The sequence below is a fragment of the Rattus rattus genome, chromosome 2 (genome assembly GCF_011064425.1).
Source record: "Rattus rattus isolate New Zealand chromosome 2, Rrattus_CSIRO_v1, whole genome shotgun sequence".
Taxonomy (NCBI): domain Eukaryota; kingdom Metazoa; phylum Chordata; class Mammalia; order Rodentia; family Muridae; genus Rattus; species Rattus rattus.
The window spans coordinates 154,542,182-154,557,153 of NC_046155.1; the positions used below are offsets into that span (position 1 = coordinate 154,542,182).

General features: G+C 51.1%; 2 protein-coding genes across 7 annotated transcripts; one reads left to right on the plus strand and one right to left on the minus strand.

The window, feature by feature from the left end:
- Positions 1–449: 449 nt before the first annotated feature.
- Positions 450–5,291, minus strand: Irf3 (interferon regulatory factor 3). 5 transcript variants are annotated; one of them, XM_032893690.1, is made up of 8 exons: positions 5,029–5,291; positions 4,101–4,273; positions 2,878–3,049; positions 2,713–2,786; positions 2,387–2,561; positions 1,903–2,283; positions 1,048–1,163; positions 450–678 (listed from the first exon to the last, which is right to left on the minus strand). In XM_032893690.1, the coding sequence occupies exons 2-8, from the start codon at positions 4,263–4,265 to the stop codon at positions 496–498; spliced, it is 1,266 nt and encodes a 421-aa protein (XP_032749581.1). In that variant the 5' UTR covers positions 4,266–4,273; positions 5,029–5,291; the 3' UTR covers positions 450–495. The 5 variants fall into 5 exon arrangements, with proteins under 5 accessions (XP_032749581.1, XP_032749580.1, XP_032749579.1 ...); XM_032893689.1 differs by having other exon boundaries at positions 4,101–4,299; XM_032893688.1 differs by having other exon boundaries at positions 4,588–5,291.
- Position 5,292: 1 nt separating this feature from the next.
- Bcl2l12 (BCL2 like 12) lies at positions 5,293–12,161 on the plus strand. 2 transcript variants are annotated; one of them, XM_032893692.1, is made up of 7 exons: positions 5,293–5,472; positions 5,922–6,036; positions 6,221–6,363; positions 8,833–8,919; positions 9,013–9,104; positions 10,231–10,518; positions 11,973–12,161. In XM_032893692.1, exons 2-7 carry the CDS (start codon positions 5,930–5,932, stop codon positions 12,021–12,023), a joined length of 768 nt encoding a protein of 255 aa, XP_032749583.1. In that variant the 5' UTR covers positions 5,293–5,472; positions 5,922–5,929; the 3' UTR covers positions 12,024–12,161. The 2 variants fall into 2 exon arrangements, with proteins under 2 accessions (XP_032749583.1, XP_032749584.1); XM_032893693.1 differs by lacking the exon at positions 5,293–5,472 and adding an exon at positions 5,682–5,728.
- The last annotated feature ends 2,811 nt before the right edge of the window (positions 12,162–14,972 follow it).

The following is a 14,972-nucleotide window of genomic DNA, read 5'->3' on the forward strand; positions in this document are numbered from 1 at the left end:
TCCTGTCTCAAAAAACAAACAAAAAAAACCACGCTCTTTGCCTTTTCAGGAGGAAAGAGTTGGGGTAGGGTGGGGTGACCATGAAGGTATCCAAACTCAGGAGTGTGGGGGTAGCAGGAGGCAGGGCCCAGCCTTGAGCAGCACCTGAGCTGGCTTGTGTACATTGGAGCTGTCTCCACCGAGTGACCTCTGGTGTGAGCAGCACTGTGATCCATGATGGTGAGTCAGCCTGCCCCATAGCCTGCTGCCACCCATCACAACTTGGGGAGATCACAGCCTGTGACAGCTTCCTTTGTGATATTTTCTCTGGGACCTTGGGGAAAGGTCAGGAGCTGGCAGCCATGCTGTGTCTTGTCTGTGTACCTCATTCACCGAGCACCTAACCCTCAGCTGCAGATGGGAAAACTGAGACCCCTGTAGAATAACCAGCAGCCTAGGGTAGTGCAGACTTGTGATGGTGGCATAAATTGCTTTATTGGAGCAGCTGAGCTGGGCTCAGGTTTCTCCAGTGGCCTGGAAGTCCATGTCTTCCACCAAGTCCTGGAGGCAGGCCTTGTACTGGTCAGAGGTAAGGGAGATCGGCTGGCTGTTGGAGATGTGTAAGTCCACGGTTTTCAGTGATGAGGCTCCCCCTTCCCGGGCCATCTCTAACAGCTCCTTAAGACATGTAGGAACAACCTGAAGGAGGCAGGACAAATCTCTAGTCAGCTATAGGCTACCAGCATAACCCAGCATCACTCAGCCTAGTGCCTCTAGGAACTGTGGCTGCACCCCCCACCACCCAGGCCATAACCAATGGAAGCCCCCGGGAGCCATACATTTAAAGGCTTGCACCTGCCAGCTACAGGTCTAGAGTCAGAATAAGCTCTGGATATCTGGAGAAGCCTTCAGAGAAGACCCAGAGATCTTGGGCATGGGGAATAGTGGCTGCAGAGGGCTGTTGCAGTCGTTGTCTCAGACGGCCTTCTGAGAGTTTTAGTCCCGGGCTGCTGAGGTTCCTCCACAAGTGGACCCTCCCATTCCCAGTAGCATAAAGACAGCTGGCACCTTGACCATCACAAGCCTCTTGACCCACGGCTGGTCCTGGGGCCACGATTCCCCCACACAGAACCACAGAGTGTATCGTGGGGAGTGTCTGCTTCCTTCCATGAAGGCAATGAGATCTGGGAACCCAAGAGTCAGGTCAGAAAAGAAAGGGTGGCTTGTCCCTGTTCACCCGCTCAACCTCTAGCTTCCCTGGTGATGTTCTGCCACCACTAGGCACTGCCTGTGAAAAGTCCCTGCAGACACACAAGTGCTCCTGCCCCCTCCCTCCTCCAGCAGTATTATGGAGGTGAGACGCCAGACCACTCCGTCTCTATTGACACCTGATGCCTGCCAGCCCTTGAGGGATATGAGTTCAAGCCTAGCAGAAGCAGTGAGTGAGACCCTGCCTAGAAAACTGAGGTATCAAATATAAACGCAACCTCACACTGGGTACCTTCCTGACACATGCATCCTAGCACTAGGAAAGCCTGGGCTACAGAGACCCTTCTTCAAAACGGTTCTAAGGTTCTCTGGTTGGCTCTTGTGGATTCTGGCTGTGGGAATAACTGGAGGTGGTGCTGGGCTCATTACACCACAGAACTGATGGACAGCGGGACCAGAGGGACTTACTCTTCTTGTAAATTGCAGGGGCACTAGCAGCTGAGCCAAGCCCCTGCTGTACCTCAGTTCTGTAGACACTGAGATCTGTATACACCAGAGTATCTTCTATATGTTGGGCCTGTACTACATTAGGTCACAGTTACAGCAACCGGTTCCTGGACTTGGTGGGTACAGGCCTGTCTTTGCCACAAAGCTTAGTAGCATGCTCTGAATTCAACCAACCACCATAGCTGTCAATTCGCACAGGGTACTCACCTGCCACAAAGGGCCTGAGGTCGAACACGACTCCGTTCTTGTCCTTGGGAACCTCTCCATCAGGCCCTCTCCCACTGTCTGGAAGCAGCTCCTCACCCAGGGCCCAGAAGGAATGCGAGTGGCCTAGGCGCTGGGCCCAGAGGCACTGCCCTGCCCGCCACAGCACCAGCCCCTTGCCCAGCCCCTTGAGTACCTGCCTCACATACTCCCTCACAAGCCTGTCTGTCAGAAACCCCTCAGGGTCTGGCAGGGTGACTGGCTGCCAGGGCAGTGTCCCGTTGTCAGATGTGCTGCCCACCAGCCGCAGGCCCCCTGGGCAAAAGAGTGTCTGCTGGAAGACCTGGCGGCCTCGGTAGAAGGCAGTCACCTCGAACTCCCACTCTGAGTACCGGGGTAGATGAAGAGGGGAGGGGAGAGATGAAGAGGACCAGGTAAGGACCACAGTCCCTGCTGCAGCCCTTCCTACCCCACAGCAGGCACTCACGTTCCTCAGCTAGCAGCTGCCTTAGTGGGTTTTCCTGGGGTGCTGGGTTTGGGAAGTTGTTTACAATGGGGCTTAGTGGTAGTTGAGAAGGATCAGAAGCAATAGGCAGGTCTGAGGACCCCTCATCTGGGAGGGGTCCCAAGGCCATGTCATCGAGTAATTCCAAGAGGTCTTCCTGGAGGAGGAAGGAGCTAGTCAACAGCTTCAGCTGAGCCAGAGGGTAGCAGATTGGTGGGAATGGAGGTCCAGGGGTAAGGGCGGGGGTGGGAAGAAGGTGAGGCCTAATGGATGGGGCAAGGCTGGGCACAAGACTAGTGTCTCCTCACCTGGTGATCAGACAGACTGCTTTTGCCATTGGTGTCAGGGGAGGTGTCCAGATGTACAAAGTCCCTTGCTGCTCCTGTCCGGAGTGGAAGTGAGCAGAGTAAGTGGCAGAGATCTTCCAGACCCCGTGGTTCCTGTGACCCCCAAGCCAGCCTTGTTACACACACCTGGAGTCACAAACTCATACACTTTATGAGGGTCAAAAGGGTCCTTGCTCCGGTCCTCAGCTAATCGCAACACTTCTTTCCGGTTCAGGGCTGACCGGAAATTCCTCTTCCAGGTTGACAGGTCTGGCTTATCCTTCCCTGGGGTGTAGGCACCACTGGCTTCCGCCCAGGCCTGATACATCAGTGATTCCAGGACAGTAGGGAAGACTACTTAGACTCTGGCTGAGGTCCTGACACCTCTCACCATATTCCATACATTTCTGGTTCCTGACCTAAGTTCTCACATTCATAGAGCCCCTAGGACTTCTGTCCCGTCCTCATCCTTATCTATATTTTCCACACTTTAGAAAAATCTTTTTGAATATGAGACAGGGTCTCACACATTATAACAAAGGTAGGCTCCAAGTTTCGACCCTCCAGCTGCCACTTCCAGAGTGCTGGAATTACAAACGTATGCCACACATCCACCTTCAAGCCTTTTGATTTTCTTTTTGTTTTTTTTAGGTTTATTTATTATAGACGAGTACACTGTAGCTGTCCTCAGATGTGCCAGAAAAGGGCATCAGATCTCATTACAGATGGTTGTGAGCCACCATGTGGTTGCTGGGATCTGAACTCAGGACCTCTGGAAGAGCAGTCAGTGCTCCCAACCGCTGAGCCATCTCTCCAGCCCAAGCCTTTTGTTTTTTAAGCCAGTATTCTAGGACCTACTTGGTACCTCACCCCACATTCTGTTACTACCATGCTGATCTGGTAGCTAATAACCCCATCCTGAGGGCTGTTCCAATTCTTAAGATTTAAGGGATCTAAAATCAAGAGCCCACCCCCCAGAGATTTCCCATCCTCTAATAAAAGAGCTGTTCTCAACTATCCGAATACAGATCCTCATGATGTAGTGAGCCCCCAGCCCCAAAATTATTTTCATTGCTACTTCAAAACTGTAATTTTGCTGTTATAAATCTTAATGTGAATATCTGTTTTCCAATGAAAGGGGCCGTTCAACCCCCAAAGGGGTTGCGTCCCACAGATTGAGAACCATTGCTCCAGAACGGTTTTTTAGAGACACAATCTGGCTTTCAGAATTCTATTCCTGGAATCTGCCAATCAATTCCGGGCTGTCCCCCAAGTCCATCCCACCTAATTAGCAAGACCCAGCCCTGTCTAGCCACACCCATAAATGCCTCTGAAGTCTCAACGCCCCCCCCACCCCCGCCCCCCAGCACCTGGAAGATGCCAAAGTCAGCCATCTGTGCGTCCTGTCGTAAGCCATGCTTCCATGGGATCCTGAACTTTGTACGGCTCTCGTCCAGCCAGGCCACACCTTTCAGCTGTCCCAGGTCCAGCTGAGACACCAGCCAAGGCAAAATCAGCGGTTTCGGGGTTCCCATGATCCAGCCTGCGCATACAGTGCAGTTCCTGAGCCTGTATGTCAAGGGGCAAATGCACTCAAACCTCTCCGACCCGATACAGCACAGGCCTTCCTTCACCCTGTTTTCCTGTGTACAAACGGGAAACTCCTTCCCACCTTTCCAATTCCAACGGGACCGCCTATCCTACCCCAGAGTTTTCCATAGGTTCTTTCCCTTTTCTAAATGTAAACCCCTATTACTCAAAGCAAGTACCCCATTTCCAGGGTGGAGTCCTCTTTCCCTGTCTTTAAAGAATCATGACTGTTCTCACACCCACCTCACCCTTGCAGAAAACCCTTACTCATTTCCAGAGTCTTCTCCCAGGTGCTGTCGCTTCTTCTGCTTTGTCTTTTCTACATTGTTTTTATGGATGTTTTGAGACAGGGTCTTAGTATGGAGCATAGGCTGTCCTCGAACTTGCTATGTAGCCATGATTGGTCTTCAACTCACTGTGTGGCCCAGGCTGGCCTCGAATGCACTCTGTAACCCAAGCTACCCTCAAACTTATTCAGTAGCTCAGGCTGGTCTTCAACTCGCTTAACCCATGCTGGTTTGGAGCTCATTCTGTGGTTCAGCCTGGCCTGGAGCTCACTGGCCTCGAACTTGCAGCAATCTTTACTGCCTCCAGTCTGGATGCTGAGACTGCAGGCTTCCGTCTACAACGCGTAGCCATTCTGGTTTTCGGTAGCCGAGCTCCTGTGCCCTGAGGCCGCCACCCTCCCGGTTCTTCCGCGTTACCTACCAGGGGAGGAATTGCGCGCTCGTGGGGCGCGGGTGTCAGCACTGGTTTTGGGGCTCCCAAACAGTAGTTGAGACTCGCAGCCACGCAACCCCCTTCTTTGTCAACTAAGCTTCCGAGCGTTGGGACTTTCCTTTCTAATGGTATTTTGAGATAAAAAAAAAAATTCTCATCATTTACGTTTAGAAAAGTCAGAAAACCTAGGAGCACACTTCGACTGAATCGGCCTAACTCCCTCAATGCCCTTTTTTGGCCTTCCGCCTACAGGCATGCTGGGAACGCCATATGCAAATGATGCAACACAGCGCTCCGCCCCCCTCGACGTTGGGGCGGTTACCGTGTCGGCCCAGTGCGCAGGCGCGGGAAAGTTGAACTTCGGAAGTAAAGTTTGTAGAAATTGAGTGAAAGCGTGTGCGCCAGTACGACTGGGGCAGAACCCCGATCCAGGTGAGCGGGGTACCAGGGAGGGAGCTAGGTTGCAGGAGAGGTCACAGCCAGTCCTGTCTCTCTGACTTCCAAGCACGGAGGTCTCCTGGTGCCCGCCAGAGGTCATTGGAACTACATCTCCCAGCAGGCTGCTCGGTGAAAAAGAGGGGAAACCCGGCTAGCGTTTGCCGCAAAGCGTACTAGGATTAGTAGTTCCCTATTCTCTAGGGTCTTCGAGACTCCTTCAGCACTCAGGGCTCCCTTCCTGCGCCTGCATGTAAGAGTCCAAGCACTCAGTTACGTCCTTTCTTAGATTCAATAATTCAGGTCCTTTCTCCTCAACGGAATCAACTGCCCCACTGGCCCTTAAGCCACCTTTTTCCTTGGAGTAAGGTGTCCTCTTCATTCAGTGATTGAATGAAGTTTGAGTTATCACTGCATTTGGGTACATTCTCTGTCTTCGGCTTCAGGTACCTCCATGGCCGGCTCTGAAGAGTTGGGTCTCCAAGAGGACACACTGAAGGTTCTGACTGCCTTCCTTAGACGCGGTGAAGCTGCTGGGTCCCCTGTCCCAACTCCACCCAGGTGAGATACTCTTCCACTCCCCCAGGGCCAGCCTTTGATCAGAAGATCTTCCTGAGTCTAGTGGTCTACTCTCTTCATACCTAACCCCATATGTCTGTCCCAAGCTTCAAGAATCTTCCACGAGAGGACGAAGGGATTGTTTGCTCAGAACCCTCTGGGATAACTCCGAGGTTCTTGCCCCTAGGAGCCCTGCCCAAGAAGAGACAACAGATTTCCTGAGCCGCCTCCGAAGATGCCTCCCTTGTCCCCTGGGGCGAGGAGCTCCTCCCCCTGAGTCCTCTAGGCCCTGCTTCCTTCCCCTCCGCCCCTGCTATGGTTCGGAGCCTGGTAAGAGATTTCTTCAGATCACTTGTGAAATTTGGAGGCTAGCAGCCTTCCAGACAGTACCCATTATAAAGTCAACACTGCTCAGCTTCAGTGCCAGCCATAGCCATTTCAGTTCTTTGTTACACTTCTTTCTAGGGGGTAAGTGTTTCTGCCTGGATGGGAGGTATCTTGGGACTCCAAAGCCCAGAAACCACACAGCTCTGAAGGATGAAGGTATCCCAGTGCAAGAGAGACCTGAGACCGGGGGCCCAAGAATCATGCAGCTCTGAGGCGGGACAGTGTCCCAATGTTAGGGCATCCTGAGACATAGGGGCCCAGGAACCACACAGCTCTGGGAAGAAGCCTCCTCGGCAGAGGTGTTTTGGTTCCCAAGGGAGGGTATCCATCCCCAGCTGAGCCAAGGGGCTCAGGAGCCTCAGCCCCGCTCCACTTCTTTGCTTCATTGCTTCTTTTCTTCTTGGCGCCTTCTGATTAGAGAGTCACACCAGGCAGAAAATCTCATGAAAGAGACTTTTTGGAGGGTTCAGAGTATGGAGGGACAAATCCATGGATGACTGCCCTCTGCTCCTGGGATCAGACAGCAGGGAATTAGACAGAGGGCAGGGCTTATATAGGACTTCTTAGAGGGTGGAGCTTCTCAGGGCAGGGATTTCCAGATTGACGATTGGTGGGATTTCAAGTCCTGAGCTTGGGAAGCTCAGGGATTGGTGGCCTTTTTTCATCACCTTTTCCCTGCATTGGGCCCATGGGTTAGGATGAGAAGCCCTTGGCTGCAGGCTGTTTCGGCTGAGGTGCCATCTCTGTGGGGCTGCTCCAGGAGGATGGAGAGGAGCTGCTACCCCTGGGGACAGCTCCTGCAGTGGTGTTTCACCAAGGCTGTAGGCTGAGGGGCCCTCATGGTACCGCCATTTTGACAGTGCCTGCTCATGTCCTAGGCTAGGGCTGGAAGGAAAGGCTGGCTAGCACTCGATGGATTTGGGGGTGCACTGCTGAGGGACTACAGTAAAGGGAATGTTGAGACATAATCACATTTACTGGAGCCCTCCTGTCTCAGTCCAACTCATACTGGAATCACAGGCATGCACCATAAAATAGAGCCCTAGCATAGACTTCCGTGGTTGACCAGGGGGAGGTGCTTTGGCACCTGATCTCTTTCCTTACGTGGGTGCTTCTCTGGCTCTTAGGGAAGCCTTCTTTGTAGCTCCACTACCCAACACAAGAGACAGGAAGCATGGTTGTCAATCACAACTCCCTGGCCAATTGGTAATCTGACTGGGCAAATCCTTTCTCCCATTTAAAGTAAGAGAGAAGACTGGCAGAAGGGATCTTTGGACTTGGTCAGTGATGATCAACAGACCCAGTGGGGTAGCACATTATTGTAGTCAACACTTAAGAGGCTGAGGCAGGGGGTTGGGGATTTAGCTCAGCGGTAGAGCGCTTGCCTAGCAAGCACAAGGCCCTGGGTTCGGTCCCCAGCTCCAGAAAAAAAGAGGCTGAGGCAGGAGGTGTGCTGTGAGTTTAAGGCCAACCTGGACTATAAAAACTTGAGTCAGTTGAGTGCCTGCCTAGCATGCGTGAAGCCCTGCATTCAGTTCCCAGGAGCACATAAATGAAGCATGAAAAACACACATCAAGAAGTAGGAAAAGGAGGCCTCTTTTTGCCCTCCAAGGACATCAGGTATGCACTTGGTACGCAGACACACATGCAGGCAAAACACCCATACTCACCAATGAATCTTCTTTCTTTTTTAAGGAGCCATTGGCTCTCATGGATCTGGAGTTACACAAAGTTGGGAGCCATCATGTGGGTGGTGGTTTGGTTTCTAATGAACCTTCCTGCTTTCCCCATTACCAGTGTTTATTCCAGCAGCTGTGCTCTATGCTGCTGCCTGTGCCATTCCAAACCCTCCCGGGAAAAGCCTGAAGTGGGAGTGTGTATGTGCAGGCCACTGTCAACCCCCCACCCCCCACCCCAGTTCTCTGGCAGGGAGAACTGGAAGAACAGCCAGTACTCTTAACTGTTAAGTTGTCCAACTTCTGACGCTGTTTTCTGGCCTTCACAGGCACTCAGCACCCAAGTGGTACACAAACACACATGCAGGCAGAACACACATATAAAATTAAAAAAATAAACTCTTAAGAGGTGCACCTGATTGGATGGGTTTTTTAAAATGAGCCCTGTGGCCAGTTGCTGAGTATGGACTGGACAGGGGATAAGGTGGTAATGGCGGGAACGCTGTGTTTGCCTTTACTGAATGGAATCGTCTCCAGAGCTCAGTTTGAACATTCTCAGTTGAATTTGAGGGTGCAACAAAGTAGAAAGGCTGAGGATTTTACTAAAGTCTCTTGGCCTCAGTTTACCCTTTTGTGAAATAGAAATTGTTACTGCCTGGCAAGATCGTAGGGAGAAGAGAAACCATAAACACCCTGCTCTGTAAACACAAAGCATTACTGATTCTTTCCGCCCAGGCCCAGCCTCTTCAGACTTCTATGCCCTGGTTGCCCAGCGTCTGGAACAGTTGGTGCAGGAGCAACTCAAGTCTCCGCCCAGCTCAGGTAAGCAGCAGAGGAACCCCGGTGAGGGGTGATGGTAGGTGCAAAGCCAGGGCCCTTCCCAGTCCAATTCTCTTCTGCCCCCCTCCCCGCCAGAGATCCAGGGACCCCCACCCACGGAGAAGGAAGCCCTGCTAAGGAGGCTGGTAGCCTTGCTGGAGGAGGAGGCAGAAGTCATCAACCAAAAGGTGACCGGCCTCTACTCCATGCTTTTGAGAGGATAGTCATGGAATAGGGGCAGTTGCTGGAGCCGCACAGGCTTCTGATGCTGTGTGGCTCCTGTAGACACCAGAGCATCTTCACAGGCGTCTGGGCGCCTCACCACAGCAGGACTCCACACCCGCGTCCTTCATGACCATCAACAAGCAATGGGACCTGGGTAACAGGAGGCACCAGAGGCGTTAGGGATTAGCTCAGTGACAGAGCCCTTGCCTAGCAGGGCTTACCTGCCTTACCTTAACTTTGTCTCCAGTACCCTCTCCCCCAAGTTAAATACTCAAAACAAAGAACAGGAAACAGAAGAAGCCAGAACTGAGAGCCAGGTGAGAGAATGGCTGTGGCAGGAGCTGAAACTGGATGTAGTAGAGCCTGCTGACCCAGCCTCCTCCCAGCACTCTGGGATATGAGGCAGGAGGACCAGTTCAAAGTCATCCTGGGCCACAGAAGGGTTCCAGGGCAGCCAAGGCCACACTAAGGGACCTTGTTTCAACAAGACAGCGAGGGATAGGAGAGCACATACCTTTAGTCCCAGCAACTGGGTCAGAGGCAGGCAGAGCTCTGTAAAGTCAGGGCCAGCCTGGGCGACATAGTTAAACCCAAGAATCCTGATTGACTACAGTAAGGACACAGCTTAGAATATGGAGGAAAAGCCTGCTCGAGAGGGTATAGCCTCTGAGTTTCCTGGAATCTGGCTTTGAAAACCGAACAGTGCTGTAACAGCAATTATCTGTAAAGAGCACAGATTCAGGCACTCTTCCTGCAACGCCCTCAAGGCAGGGCTTCTCTGCGTCACCCTGGCTCTGCGTGAACTTACTCAGTAGACCAGTCTTGAACTCAGAGCATTGAGCTCTTTCTGTTTCTGCCTCCCAAGTGCTGGGATTAAGCATGTGCCACCATGCCCAGCTTGGGTTTAAGGACCAAAGGAGAACTAACTGTTTAGAACTCAGAACTGTGCTTGGCTCTAATTCTAGGACCCCTTCCTGGAAGTCTCCTGAGGAATGCCATAGAGGCAGCTTGGGTGGGTGGGACTTGGTGCTGGAAAACCCTGTCCCTCCAGGGTGGTCACATGGCTTACACTGCCCCTCTGCCCCTCAGCTGGCCTCTGACCCGGCCCTGCATCGTAAGCTGGCCCGCCTGTCAGCAGGCTCTTTCGCCCGCCTTGTGGAGCTCTTCTCTAGCCGGGGAGGCAGTTCCTCCCCAAACTGCTCGAGTCCCTCGATGCCGTGCCCAGGACCCCCACCGCCATCCCCAGATCCGCTGGCACGCCTAGCACTAGCCATGGAGCTGAGCCGGCGCGTGGCTGGGCTTGGGGGTACCCTGGCCAGCCTCAGCATTGAGCATGTACACAGCTTCGCGCCCTGGATCCAGGCCCATGGGGGCTGGGTAAGTCACACACACCCTGCCAGGGCTCAGTTTGACCCTACTGCAATCTCGACAGTTGAGTTTCCAGAACTCCCAGCTCTTCCATTCAATCCATCATGTGTCTATTGAGCACTTGCTCTATGCCAGGCACTGCTTATGAGGTCTGGTGCCCTTCTGGCTTGAATGAACAGTTGTGAGAATAGCTCACACTGCTCCCGTCTCATCCTTCCCATGGTTTTAGGGTGGCTGTGTGCTAGAGAATGGGATCTTCAAGGATGCATAGGGTGCTTATCTAGTGCCTTGAGTGTGCAGCAGTTTGACCCCACAGCTCTTTCCACAACCTGCTTCCTATGTTGAGTATCAACTCACTGAGGTCTTCACTGGCCACTGACTTATTTTATACATGTACAATAGAAATAAATCTGTTTGGCATGATGCCCTACTTTTAATTCGAGGAGTCAGAGGCAGGTAGCTCTATTGAGGTCAAGGCCAGCATACTGTACATAGGGAGATCCAGACCAGCCAGGGCTGCACAGAAGATCCTGGAGTAAGTTCCTGGAGGTGGCTGAGGCATAGCGGTGGGGTGGTGGTGGTGTGAAAGGGGGAGAGAGAGAGAGAGAGGAGAGGATGGTATCTTGTGGTGCAGGCCTGTCATCTCAAGTATCAGACAGGCTGAGGCAAAGCATCTAGGTTTAAAGTCATCCTTGGCTCCAGAGCTTCAAGGTTAACCTAGGCAACTTACTGAGATCTTGTCTCAAAACACAAAAATAAAAGGTTAGGATATAGATTAATGGTAGAGTCCCAGCACTTCAGAAGGAGAGAGAGAGAAAAAAGTGTGTTCTAGAGACATAGCCAGGCTCAGAAGGGCCCTTGATCACTGTGGGGTGGGGGTTCTGAGATACAGTCTGTGCACACCCTATCCTGCCTTCTAGATAGAGCAGGGAAGGCCTGACGTGGGTGTCAGTCCCAGCAGGAAGGACTCTGGATTTCATTAATTGGTGAGGGTGTAGGTTCTCCCAAGACTGAAAGATGCTACTGTGAGCATCTGTGGGCTCCTCCTGCACTCCTTGGAATAGGGAGGTGATGGGGTTCAGATTACACTGGGACAGAATAGAAAGAAAGGAGGGACAAGTAGAGCTCAGCAAAGAAACCAGCATTCCTGCTTCTTTTAGATGACAGCAGAATCTGGGACATAGACTGCACAGACTGGGCAGGGCATTGCAGGGCTTAAGCACAGTCCCTAGAGCAGCACAGAACAGCCACATCACGGAATCACTTAAGGCCACTTCAGTGTCCCACTCAAGGCGTCCTTCCTCCTACTCCTCCATCTGTGTGTCTATCCCTCTTTTTGGGTGTCTCCATAGCTCTGACTTAGAGCCTCCCTCCCCGTCTTCCCAAGCCTCCACCACCATCTTTTATCACTGCAGTGGTGTTACTGAAGTTCCTGTCAGCTCTGGGCTCTCTGTCCTTTGCAGGCAGGCATCCTGGCCACCTCACCTGTGGACTTGAACTTGCCTTTGGACTGAGCGTTTCCTCTGAACCGGCTGCAGGTGACCGAAGTATGACGACACACATTCTTCAGGGCTGTAGGGTGGCGGTTGCCCTACTTTTCTTTTTTTGCCAAAAAGACTGTTTAGTATTAAAAGCTTTGTTCTTTGACTAGAGCACTAAAGTGTTTGAGTGTGTGTGTGTGTGTGTGTGTGTGTGTGTGTGTGTGTGTGTGTGTACATGTGCATTTGAGTAAGTGCATGGAGGTGGGAGGCCAAGGTTGGGGTCTTCCTTCCTTCATCACAACCCACCTCTTCTGTTGCTGTGTAGCCTGGCTAGCCAGGAAGTCTGGATTCCCGAGTGTTGGGACTTGCACTGGGCGTGGAGACTCACTCCTTTATTCCCACCCTTGCACTCAGAAACAAGTGGAACTCTGAATGTGGAGCCAGGCTGGTCTACATAGGAGTCAGGATCGCAAGGGTTATATAGTGAGACCATCTCAAAAATACAAAAGCAAAAGTATTAAATTTTACATGTATGTTTGTATCTGCATGCATGTATGTGCACTACATGTGTGCAGTATGTGTGTCTAAGCACTTTTATTTTTTTAAAGATCTGTTTTTTTGTGTATGAGTACATTGTGCCTGTCTTCAGACATACCAGAAGAACCATCTCTCCAGCCCTAAGTCCTTTTAAAGAATTATGTTATGTGTGTGTGTTTTTATGTGTGTGTGTGTTTTTATGTGTGTGTGTGTTTTTATGTGTGTGTTTTTATGTGTGTGTGTGTGTGTTTTTATGTTTGTGCACACATGGAAGGAAGGTGCCAGAAGGTGCTAGATCCCCTAGCACTGGAATTATACGCGGTTAGCTGCCAGATATTTCCCTGAGAACAGAATTCGGTTCTCTGCAAGAAAAGGCTCTGTTAACCGCTGAGTAGCCTCTCCAGGTTTGGCTTACTGAATTTTTTTTTTAAAGATTTATTTTATGTATGTGAGCACACCGTCGCTGTCTTCAGACACCAGAAGAGGGCGTCGCATCTCATTACACATTGTTGTGAGCCACCATGTGGTTGCAGGGAATTGAACTCAGAACCTCTGGAAGACCAGCCAGTGCTCTTAACCACTGAGCCATCTCTCCAGCCTGGCTTACTGATTGCTTCAAAAAGATCGAAAGTTACATGTGCAGTTATATGCGTGGTGGGGGCAGGTATGAGTGCAGGTGCCCAGGAGACCAGACACTCAATCCCCTAGGGTTGGGAACTGGTGCTTACACACTGCCTTTGTAGCCCTGGGGAACAGCTTGGGAATCTTGTAAGGTTCCAAGATTGCTAGCCTTGTAAGTTTCCTGAATCTCAAGCGCTTCCCCTCCTCTTCCCATGTTCCAATATGGAACAAACAGATACACAACTGGCTTGTGGCAATATCCAACTGTACTTTTTCCCCCCTTTTTTTCCTATTATGAATGGCACTTCTCCTAGCTCTCAACTTTCCTAATTCTGTGACCCTTTAATATAGTTCCTCATGTTGTGGTTCCCCCCTCCCAACCATAAAAGTACTTTGTTATTACTTCCTGAGTGTAATTTTGCTATTACAATGAATGGTAATGTAAACGTCTGTGTTTTCTGATGGTCGTAAGTGAACCCTGTGAAAGGGTCTTTTGACCACCAAAGGCTTGAGACCCACAGCTTAAGAACAACTGAGCTAGCAAACACTGCCACTAAGCTCCATGTTTAGCTCTGACTTACGATGGACCTCTCTGAGGTTGCTGGAGTGTATAGCTGTGAGTGGAAGGGTGACAGGCCTTAAATCTCCATGGCAGGTCTCATAGGTGTGTGCTGGCTACACCTTTAAACTGCAGTGCTCGGTGCTGCAGACCTGTAATCCCAGCATTTGGGAGGATCAGGTTCAAGGTCATTTTTAGCTACACAGTGAGTTCAAGGCCAGTCTGAGCTACAGGAGACCTTGCTTCTAAAGCCCCAAAGTGAGCTAGGACGGTGGATCTGTCCTCTAAAGTGTTTGATGCCTAAGCAAAATCACCTGAGTCAAAGTTCCAGCACTCACTTTAAAAGCAGGGCACGGGGCGCATGCCAGCACTCCCAGCACTCGGAGGCAGAAGCAGGATCTCTGGGGCTTGCTGGTCAGCCAGTTAGGCTCTGGTGTCAGTGAGAGACGTCTTCTCAAGAAAATAAGGTGGTGCCTGGAAGGCAGTGTATGCCTTTAATACTAGCACTTAAGAAAGAGAAGTATGGGGCTGGAGAGATGGCTCAGTGGTTAAGAGCACTGACTGCTTTTCTAGAGGTCCTGAGTTCAATTCCCAGCAACCACATGGTGGCTCACAACCATCTGTAATGAGATCCAATGCCCTCTTCTGGTGTGTCTGAAGACAGATATAGTGTACTCATATATATAAAATAAATCTTTAATATGTGGATTTCTGAGTTCCAGACCAGTCAAAGTACAGAAAAATTTAGGAAGGCATTTGGACTTCCGCCTCTGGCCTCTACACATACTGTGCACAGACAAAATCTAAATTAAATAAAATTTAAAAAGCAATGTTTCGTTTGCCTTTCTGTAGTGAGATACAGCTGAGCAGTGTCCTATGTGTGTAGCTGTGACTGAGCCTCAGTTTCCTCCAAGGAATCAGTCGCAACCTGAATGGGCCGCAGAGACTCCCTATGCTAAGTTTATTTAAATCTGTGGTCAGTCAGAATGCACTTCATTCACTGGCTAGAGATAAAATCTCTTGTCCTGAATGAAAAGCAAGTTCCATCCCCAAAGAAGAGGGGCACCATGTAAAAATGGCAGCAGCCCCAGGAAATGGGATCAGTAAAGCTGAAGCATGAAAGTGGTTGAAGGATTAAGACATTGTCCTAGAGGTGCTGGAAGGCCTCAAAAGCCATGGGCAGAGGGGCTGGTAAGTTGTAGGGAATGGGAGGTTGAAGCACCAGGGTAGGACAGAGGGCCCTTGGGCACCTTGAGTCTGTAGCA